This window comes from Oncorhynchus gorbuscha, linkage group LG03 (genome assembly GCF_021184085.1).
Source record: "Oncorhynchus gorbuscha isolate QuinsamMale2020 ecotype Even-year linkage group LG03, OgorEven_v1.0, whole genome shotgun sequence".
NCBI lineage: Eukaryota > Metazoa > Chordata > Actinopteri > Salmoniformes > Salmonidae > Oncorhynchus > Oncorhynchus gorbuscha.
Window position 1 is genome coordinate 80,012,893 of NC_060175.1, and position 11,043 is coordinate 80,023,935.

The 11,043-nt window shown below is 41.2% G+C and overlaps 1 protein-coding gene across 1 annotated transcript; it reads left to right on the top strand.

The window, feature by feature from the left end:
* The first annotated feature begins 599 nt into the window (after window positions 1-599).
* Window positions 600-9,748, top strand: LOC124022125 (deleted in malignant brain tumors 1 protein-like). Its single transcript, XM_046337175.1, has 12 exons — window positions 600-648; window positions 1,113-1,154; window positions 1,559-1,885; window positions 2,107-2,130; window positions 2,253-2,570; window positions 2,859-3,188; window positions 3,406-3,417; window positions 3,513-3,827; window positions 7,845-7,886; window positions 7,982-8,299; window positions 8,431-8,475; window positions 8,796-9,748. The coding sequence occupies exons 1-12, from the start codon at window positions 600-602 to the stop codon at window positions 8,816-8,818; spliced, it is 1,845 nt and encodes a 614-aa protein (XP_046193131.1). The 3' UTR covers window positions 8,819-9,748.
* Window positions 9,749-11,043: the final 1,295 nt, after the last annotated feature.

An 11,043-nucleotide genomic window follows, 5' to 3' on the forward strand; every position in this document is an offset into this window, starting at 1 on the left:
CCCAATTTAAGATTTAGTCCTTAGTGAATAGAAAGTGTCCTATAGGTTTAACTCATTGATATACTGATGCATCACACTGAAATTACTATTTCCTTGGAGTTTGTAATGAGCTAAATTAATGTTGTCTAAGTTTAACATTTTGAATACGAGAGGGGCATACATCACATTATTACATCAATTTATATGGAGAGTTTACCACAGAACAATAATTCTGTCGGCGCTGGTGTCAGCCCATGCCTGATATTCTCACGTGCTATTAAATAACCCGACAACTTTCATTTAGCTGTTAAAATCTGTCCCCTCATTGTTGAGCTCTCCTTTAATCAGAGCCTAAAATCAATAAAGCAACCAGCACAGAAAGCTTGTATTCTGTTTTGATAAATGGTGCGTTACTCTTATTCCCTGAAAAGATACCTTTATGTGGTTTCTTTTCAAATAGTACTCTTCACTGGTGTTATATAATATGTATTCAGTGATACATAAATGCCACCTTTTGTTAGATATCGGTTTTCCTCTTTGAGGAAATCAGGTGACACACAACAAAAGGTAACAAAACATGGCTATAAAAAGGCTCATACATGACATTCTCAACTTTGATCATGAATCTTACACCCAAGTGCAAGTGGTACCTAGCATTTGTGATTGCAGGTGAGCAAATTGTATTTTAACAATACCATACATTAATATTTATGTTAACTATATATGAAAATGTTTGTCCCATGTTAACAAGTAGTGTGTTTTACAAAATACTTAAAACACAATTCATATTTTGTGTACTACACAGGGCTCTAGGATTTCATATAGTAGTTTTGTGCAAGGTTCTCTGCAAATCATTATTTATTTAATATTATTGAGTAAATCCACAATGGTGACTCTGCTCACTAACATTTTGGTTGTATAAATGCCATATTGATTTGCGAAAGTTCAGAAACAGCACTGTGAAGTATATGACTACTAATATCCTGGTCTAATTTGTTTTCCAATGAATCTGTTAACTAATAGTAAATAAGGACTGAAACTCAACTCTCACACACACATAACCTTTGACAAGGCTATAAAATATAACATCTTTAACTTATTGTATGTTTTATCATTATGTTCCTCTCATGTAGTTGTTTGCTCCAATGAAGGAGCATCTCGAGTTCTAGACAGACGTAAGTATAATAATGAAGCACTGAGACCATAGACTTCTAATAAGTTCTGTTATTGAGTTTGTTGGCAAGTTTAATCTCCATAAATACTTTTAATTACATGATGTCAGTCATACACTGTAGTTAAAGTACCTCTTTGTGTGACTATCATATAAATACTCAAAGTGTCTAAATAGGGCTCTATTCAATCCGTATTGCGGTAGTTCAGCATTACAGCGTGATTAAAATTTAAAGGTAATGTTTCCGCATTAGCTGAGACTGCATTTACTGTAAACGCTGCATATGTCGGCTGAATCGGAAATTATCTTTACATTTCTAGTGCACAATCTGTAATGCTTCAGCGATACAGATTGAATAGAGCCCTTAACGTGGGACTTAACGAAACAATTCATTTCTATTTGCCTCAGTCAGTGCTGGAGGAGTACGTTTAGTGGATGGCCCATACAACTGCTCTGGCAGGGTGGAGGTGTACTATGCAGGCCAGTGGGGTACAGTGTGTGATGACAACTGGGACCTGCTGGATGCCAAGGTAGTGTGTAGAGCACTGGGTTGTGGGGCAGCCCAGAAGGCCCTGGACCAGGCCCACTTTGGCGGGGGTAAGGGGGAGATCTGGCTAGATGATGTGGAATGTTCTGGGAATGAAGAGTCACTGCTTAACTGCAGCTCAGATGGACTGGGGTCACACAACTGTGGACACTTTGAGGATGCAGGAGTGATATGTGAGGGTCAGTCAGGTGAGTGGTTGAATTTGCTATAAGTGTGGTTGAATTTGCTATAAAGCTGCATCTAAGCTACCAACTTTAACTAGGGGCTTGTTTAATGCTACCATTTCTCTCTTTTGCTGTCTCCCCCCTCTCTTTCTCTCTCTCTCTCTCTCTCTCTCTCTCTCTCTCTCTCTCTCTCTCTCTCTCTCTCTCTCTCTCTCTCTCTCTCTCTCTCTCTATCTATCTATCAGGTCAATCCCCTTCAGACTCCCATTGTGAGTAAAAAAAAAGTATTCCTTACTTTATGTTTCAGTTGCAGAACAAGTCATAATACGTATTTGAAAAACAAAACGTTAATGGCCGTAATGTGTTTCTCACTTTCCCTTCCTTTTAACAGCTGGCTTGACAGTGCGCATAGTTGATGGTCCCAATCACTGCTCTGGAAGGGTGGAGGTCTACCATGATGGGAGTTGGGGGACAGTCTGTGATGATAATTGGGGTTTCCTAGATGCCCAAGTTGTATGTAGGGAGCTGAGCTGTGGACCAGCCACAGAGGCTCCTCACCAGGCTTACTTTGGTGAGGGGAGTGGCTCAATCCTATTGGACGATGTGGCATGCATGGGAAGTGAGGGATCTTTACTGGAATGCAACTCAGGAGGGATAGGAAACCATAACTGTGGCCATGATGAAGATGCCAGTGTAACTTGCATGATGGGTAAGTCTAAGCCTACAAATGCAGTAAGCTCAATTGAATAAAATAGTTAATGTTGAGATTAATTAAGGAGAATTGAATACCTGTTTTTCACAATATCTCACGCACCTTTTCATTATTTAATATTTTCCTCACATTCAATTCAAGAACAAGAGGACCCAAATAGAAACAGTCAGATAAATTCCATAAAACTTCAAATTGACAATATGAATGGTCCTCACAAAGCAAACATATACTGCACTGAGGAACCAAGCCTTGAGACTACCTAAAATAATGTACTCTTCTCTCCAGTGGTCCCAGATGATGGCCCGTTGATCCGGCTGGTGGATGGTCCTGATCAGTGTTCAGGGAGGGTGGAAGTGTATTATGCGGGGCAGTGGGGTACGGTGTGTGATGATGACTGGGACGTGAGCGACGCTGACGTGGTCTGCAGACAGCTCAGCTGTGGGTGGGCTATGGATGCCCCCGGACAGGCCTGGTTTGGTATGGGAGTTGGCATTCCCATTCTGCTGGACAACATAGCCTGTGTTGGCACAGAAGGCACTCTCTTTGACTGCCCCTCTGAGGCGATAGGTCAGCATAACTGCATGCATCCTGAGGATGCGAGTGTGGTCTGCTCAGGTGAGATTAAAGGGGAAGTTCTGTTAGATGGTTCCTGACCCTGAAAGTAGTTTATGGGCAAAACTGTAATCTTCGTTTGAGTTTTATTTAAACAGCTACTACAAATTTCAGCTCATTTAAGGCACAGTTAGCTTTATTTATTAATAACGCGTTTCAAGGTAACATACAGTATATGCAACAACTCTTTGTTTTTCATGTTCCTCCCTATGGATTGCAGGATCACACCAGAGTGAGTACATTAATTTGTCTGCACACTACACAATAATCTCCACAGCCTGATGCATCAATTTGTTAACATTAAAACACATTATTTACCTATCAAAGCTGGACCTTCAATTCGCTTGGCCGGTGGCTCCAACAACTGCTCTGGTAGAGTGGAGGTGTTCCACTCTGGCCAGTGGGGTACAGTGTGTGATGATGACTGGGATCTGAAGGATGCCCAGGTGGTGTGTCAAGCACTGAGCTGTGGGATGGCCCAGGAAGCCCCAGGTAGAGCCTGTTTTGGTCAGGGCTCAGGACCCATCACTCTGGATGATGTATCGTGTGAGGGCACAGAGAAATCATTACAAGACTGCATCGGAAGTGAACCAGGGGTACACAACTGTGACCATAATGAGGATGCAGGAGTCGTCTGTGCAGGTAAGAAAGGTTGGGGAAAACAGGGTTGTCAGGGTACCTGCAGGTTATTTAATCTGTGCATGTGCTATCACGAGCAGCGCCAGATTCGCTCTTTGGCACGAGTAAAGTAAGTTCGGAAAATATGAAAGTATGCATCTTAGAAATAGTTTATATGTCCAAACTCAGATCAAATAGGCTTCCCAAAAATAATATGGTCACTGTGATGGAACAGTTATTTTGATTGGCGATTTCTGCATTTTCCAAGTCCCGTCAGGTAGCCGGATTATCAGATGTGTCTATATAAACCAGATTGTAAGGGTGATCATTCTTGCAAAGCATCTTAACATTTTAATCAAACTATTATATTAATCTTAGTATTGTGTGCATGTAAACATAGTCAAAGACAAGTAAATATATGTGTTACCTTTACCATGAAGATGGCATCTTTGAAGTGCGTATAGTCAACAGCCCCAACAACTACCGGTACTCTGCTAGAGTGAAGGTGTTCCACTCTGGCAAATGTGGTACAGTGTGTGATGATGACTGGGATCAGATGGATGCCTGTTCTGGCTCTGAAGACTCTTTGCTGCAGTGTCCCCACATTGGACTGGGGATCCAAAACTGTTCCCACTATGAAGACCTACACTGATAAGATACATGTTTGGTGGAATGAAGTTCAGACATCATGATATTGTATAAGTTATTAACAGTACTAGTGTCACTGTAACACCAAAATAGATGAAAAACCTAATTATATGACAGGTCCTTCTGGAGATATCCAGCCATTTAACTCAGTGTGGACCTTCTCATCTTCTTTTTGCAATATCGGATCAATCTAATATGGGGTCTTACTTTATTAACTGGATCAAAACCATTCATGAAAAAACAAATGCCATATTCACGAATGATGTCCTATCAAAATTATTCCTTCAGAGCAGAGGAACCAGGCAAGGTTGCCGTCTTTTGCCTTTGCCTTTATAGAACTATGATTTATGCAAAACCAATGTAAAATGTATACAGCCATTTACCGCATCATGGACCCAGGGTATGTTAAACTCTTATTCAATATTCTAGTGGGTCACATTCAATTTATTTCCAATTTATGTGAGTCATCAAAACTTATTGTACACCAAAATCAGTTTGTGATTAATTGTGTGCGTCACATTTACACTGTTAACTCTAAAGGAAGATGGCGCCAGAGGGTAGGGCTGCCATCTTATCGGCTCTTAACCAACCATGCTATTTTGTTTGTCTTTTCGCGTTGTTCGTAACTTATTTTGTACATAGTGTTGCTGCTCCCGTCTCTTATGACCGAAAAGAGCTTCTGGAAATCAGAACTGGGATTACTCACCTCAAGTTGGACGAGACGTTCTTCTTCAATGAGTCGGACGCGAGGGATATACTACGGACGCCCAACCAGGCCCAGATCCCCGTGATTTGATGGAAAAGGAAACGTAGGTTTTGCAAAAAGAGATTGGGATATCTTGTGAGGATCAGGCAACGAGTGGCTAATCTGCCCTTGCCTTCTGTTCTGCTAGCTAACGTTCAATCGCTGGAAAATAAATGGGATGAACTGAAAGCATGTATATCCTACCAACAGGACATTAAAAACGGTATTATCTTGTGTTTCACCCAGTCATGGCTGAACGACGATATTAAAAACATACAGCTGGCAGGTTATAAACTCTATCGGCAGAACAGAACAGCAGCCTCTGGTAAGACACGGGGCAGGAGCCTATGAATTTATGTAAACAACAGCTGGTGCACAATATCTAAGGAAGTCTCAAGGTTTTGCTCACATGAGGTGGAATATCTCATGATAAGCTGTAGACCACACTATCTACCTAGAGAGTTTTCATCTGTATTTTTGGTAGCTGTCTACATACCACCACAGACTGATGCTGGCACTAAAACCGCACTCAGTGAGCTGTATTCCGCCGTAAGCAAACAGGAAAATGCTCATCCAGAGCCGGCACTCCTAGTGGCCGGGGACTTTAATGCAGGGAAACATTAAACAGTTTTACCTAATTTCTATCAACATGTTAAATGTGCAGCCAGAGGGAAAACAATTATAGACCACCTTTACTCCGCACACAGAGACGCGTACAAAGCTCTCCCTCCATTTGGCAAATCTGATCATAACTCTATCCTCCTGATTCCTGCTTACAAGCAAAATTAAAGCAGGACGCACCAGTGACTCGGTCAGGACTGTTTTGCTAGCACAGGCTGGAATATGTTCTGGGATTCTTCTGATGGCATTGAGGAGTACACCACATCAGGCACTAGCTTAATCAATAAGTGCATCGAGGACGTCATCCCCACAGTGACTGTACGTACATACCCCAACCAGAAGCCATGGGTTACAGGCAACATTTTCACTGAGCTAAAGGGTAGAGCTTCCGCTTTCAAGGAGCAGGACTAACCTAGAGACTTATAATAAATCCTGCTATGCCCTACGAGAACCATCAAACAGGCAAAGCGTCAATACAGGAATAACATTGAATCGTACTACACTGGCTCTGACACTCGTCAGATGTGGCAGGGCTTACAAACTATTACAGGCTACAAAGGGAAGCACAGCCGAGAGCTGCCCAGTGACGCGAGCCTTCCAGACGAGCTAAATAACTTCTAGCTCACTTCGAGGCAAGTAACACTGAAACATGCATGAGAACATCAGCTGTTCCGGACGACTGTGTGACCACGCTCTCTGCAGCCGATGTGAGTAAGACCTTTAAACAGGTCAACATTCACAAGGCCGCTGGGCCAGATGGATTACCAGGACATGTACTCCGAGCATGCGCTGACCAACTGGAAAGTGTCTTCACTGACATTTTCAACCTCTCCCTGTCTGAGTCTGTAATACCAACATGTTTCAAGCAGACCACCATAGTCCCTGTGCCCAACACTAAGGTAACCTGCCTAAACGACTACCGACCCATAGCACTCACGTCTGTAGCCATGAAATGCTTTGAAAGGCTGCTCATGGTTCACATCAACACCAATATCTCAGAAACCCTAGACCCACTCCAATTTGCATACCGCACCAACAGATCCACAGATGAGAACATCTCTACTGCACTCCACACTGCCCTGTCCCACCTGCACAAAAGGAACACCTATGTGGGAATGCTATTCATTGACTACAGCTCAGCGTTCAACACCATAGTGCCCTCAAAGTTCATTACTAAGCTAAATACCCTGGGACTAAACACCTCCCTCTGCAACTGGATCCTGGACTTCTTGACGGGTCGCCCCCAGGTGGTAAGGGTCGGTAACAACACATCCGCCACGCTGATCCTCAACACGGGAGCAACTCAGGGGTGTGTGCTCAGTCCCCTCCTGTACTCCCTATTCACTCATGACTGCACGGCCAGGCACGACTCCAACACCATCATTAGGTTTGCTGATGACGCAAGAGTGGTAGGCCTGGTCATCGACAACGATGAGACAGCCTATAGAGAGGTCAGAGACTTGACCGTGTGGTGCAAGGACAACAACCTCTCCCTCAACATGATCAAGACAAATAAGATGATTGTGGACAACAGGAAAAGGAGGACCGAGCTCGCCCCCAAATTCATTCGGCACTTGAAAAAAAATTCAATTTCACTTGATTTGATTTGAATTCATATAAACAAAACAATTTCTCATGGACATAAATCCCACTGCCAATTTTGGATCTTGTTTATCAATATGTGCATAGAGGGCCTGTATTTGTTCCTTGCAATACCCATGCAAAATTCATGAAACATATGTACACCTCGTAATTGATCGTTACATGCGTGCTGTGTTAAAGAAGCAGTGCGGCTTGGTGGGGTTGTGTTTTGGAGGATGCATGGCTTTCGACCTTCGTCTCTCCCGAGCCCGTACAGGAGTTGTAGTGATGAGAGTTGTAGCGATGAGACAAGATAATAATTACTACAACATGAAATTGGGGAGAAAAATGGGGTAAAATTAAAACATTTAAAAAAACGTTTTTATTTGAATAAATCAGAAAACGTATTAAATGGAGTTCAGACAGGTACTGTATCTTTTTTACAGGTCCTACAGAGAACATCGAGCAAAGCTCCACATGGACCTACGGTAATGTATTCTCTTCATATTCCATCTACAAAGTTTTCAACTCAACAACAATCCCAGTATCTGTTAATCTTCACAGCTTTTCTTGTATTTTACAGATAGCACTTCCAGAGTGCGTCTGGTCAACGGCACCAACAACTGCTCTGGTAGAGTGGAGGTGTTCCACTTTGGCCAGTGGGGTACAGTGTGTGATGATTGGTGGGATCTGAGGGATGCCCAGGTGGTGTGCAGAGAGTTGGGCTGTGGAGAAGCTCAAGAGGCCTTTAGATCTGCAGAGTTTGGAGAAGGAAGTGACTCCATCTCTCTGGATGACCTGGCTTGTTCTGGCTCTGAAGACTCTTTGCTGCAGTGTCCCCACAGTGGACTGGGGAACCATAACTGTGTCCACTATGAAGATGCAGGAGTTACCTGCGCTGGTAAGATGACTGTTTAATGACATGAAGTTTAGATATCATGATATTGTCTATGTTGGTAACAGTACTAACATCACCACTGTAACTCCAAGACAATAAATGTAACTGAATATTCTGTTCATTGACACTGACAGGTCCTTCTGGAGGCATCCAACCATTCAACTCATCATGGACCCAGGGTAAGTTACATCCTTATTCATCATTCCAGTGGGTCAGATTCAATTCATATCCAACTTTTGACATCTTCAACCCTAATTGCACCCCAAAATAAATGTTTGATTGGTTGTGTGTAATGTAATTGAACATAACACTTATGCCAACCCCTGATACACACAAAAGAACAGTCATCCTTTAAAAAAAGGTCATCAGCAAATGTGAGGGGCTTTAAGCAGAAACCAGTCCAAAAGTTAGTGTTAGCAAATACCTAGATGTTGTGTAAAAGTCTGTGTGAAACAAATCATAGCATATGTGTCAATATTTGATTGTTTTCTATTTTTAGGTTCTGGTTCCGGAGGTTTCTGAAACCATATAGATCTTTCATCTGTACAGTCTAGGAGTATCAAGGGTTAACCATAGACACTGTATGTACGTTCTACTTCTATTTGTCGTCAACTCTCTCCAGCTGGTACATGCTGCTGTGCAAATGAAACACACTTCTAAAAATACAGTGTGGTAAACCATAGTGCGTAACAATTCATTTCCAGCCAGGGGAAATTCTTGCTTTCTGCAAGAAAGTGGGGTGGAACCATTTCAAATTCTGCCTCGTGTATCATTCACAATGGCCATCAATAATGACACAATGCCAAGAAGGTCCTGTGTCACAGTTGTAGGACCGAGAAGGTGAAAACAACCTAGGCCAGCCAAGCACCAAAGGCCTTCTGAATTTGAACTCAAATACTGTTCAAATGCAATCACATGACCTGTAAGATGAATATGCATAAGGTTTTGAAAATGGTTTGTATAGTGTTCACATGCTTTAACTAACAAATCAGTATATGAATTAAATTCAATTCCCCCAAAAATCAGAAAACATTGGGAAATTTTCAATTAATGGATTTAATTTCAATTAATTCATGATATTTAGTCTTTTAAAAGTTTGTTGACATTTTTCTGGTTATACTAAACACTGTATTGTTCCTTTCATGGTTAGGACATTCTGTTACTTGTAGAATGCTGTGTGTCCTATTCCCAAGCTAGTCTATTGTGAATTATCATTAAATATCTTTAATTAAATCAAAGCAAATACTGTATTGTTCTTCAAAATAATTTGGAATTTTACCTATATATTCACCAAGGTGCACATAAGAGTAAGTTCACATGCTAAGTTCCTCTCCATCTTCTCTAGCAATAGAGAGCAACAATAGGTCATCGTTAGATTAAAAACAAGTATTTAACCTTTTTAACTAGAATGCCAGCATCCCAGAGTCACCACTTCACTGTTGACTTTTGAGACTTGTGTTTTGCGGGTGCTATTTAATGAAACTGCAAGTTGAAGACTTGTGAGGCGTCTGTCAGAGTGGCCAACGGATTCTTGGTCACCTCCCTGACCAAGGCCCTTCTCCCCTGATTGCTCAGTTTTCCCGGGCTGCCAGCTCTAGGAAGAGTCTTGGTGGTTCCAAACTTATTCCATTTAAGAATGATGGAGGCCACTGTGTTCTTGGGGACCTTCAATGCTGCAGAATTTTTTTGGTACCCTTCACCAGATTTGTGCCTCTACACAATCCTGTCTCGGAGCTCTACTGACAATTGCTTCAACCTCATGGCTTGGTTTTTGCTCTGACATGCACTGCCAACTGTGGGACCTTATATAGACAGAAGTGTGCCTTTCCAAATCATGCCCAATCAATTGAATTTACCACAGGTGGACTCCAATCAAGTTGTAGAAACATCTCAAGGATGATCAATGGAAATCATAGCAAAGGGTCTGAATACTTATGTAAATATGGTATTTCTGGTTTTTATTTGTAATAAATTAGCAACATTTTCTAAAACCTGTTTTATCTTTGTCACTATGGGGTATTGCAATTAAAATATATATACTTCATCAATTTTAGAATAAGGCTGTAGCGTAACAACATTTTGAAAAAGTCATCACAATTAGGGTACTAGGGGGTAACTAGTTCCTCCCAAAGAACAATGTCTAAATGCTGACATAAAAAGCAACATTTGAAAAACAAAATTGTATGTGGATAAAGGTCATGCTTAGGTGAATAAACTATAAAGGGAAATAAATGGCTACAGTTGAGACTTTTTTTGTTATTTCATAATATGTTGTTTTTAGAAAAGGTGCCAGTTACCCCGGTAGAAGATTATGGCATAGGGTTTCACACAAGTGTGCTAAAATCCATTTAATCAGTTTTTTATTAATATTATTTAGTAAGTTTTACTTAAAAGCTAAATCTAGGTGTATTATTTGAATTATTTAAATAAAATATGTGGGGGAAATGGTGTTGCACACACCATTAATATCTGCACTATGAGGAGATTTGATGTAAAGTCCCTCTTTTGAACTCACCTGCACATTAATTGTATTGTTTCTTTCTTTGTTGTTCTTTTTCCAAACAATACATTATGTACAATTGCAATAAGTATTATTTGAATAATGCAAGATTTAAAATCCCAACAGTCTTCAAAATGACATTCAGGAGCAAAACGTTTTCAATAGTTGTTTTTAATTCTTCTGTGGAGATGGGAGACCGTTCCAGAAGGACAACCATCTCTCCACCAATCAGGCCTTTATGGTACAG

Bases quoted from the DNA above. Each gene is read 5' to 3' on its own strand.
- LOC124022125 (XM_046337175.1), top strand. From the start codon at position 600: ATGAATCTTACACCCAAGTGCAAGTGGTACCTAGCATTTGTGATTGCA. The intron at 3,828-7,844 runs GTAAGAAAGGTT...TCTTTTTTACAG, and splicing joins TGCAGGAGTCGTCTGTGCAG to GTCCTACAGAGAACATCGAG. The intron at 8,300-8,430 runs GTAAGATGACTG...TGACACTGACAG, and splicing joins TGCAGGAGTTACCTGCGCTG to GTCCTTCTGGAGGCATCCAA.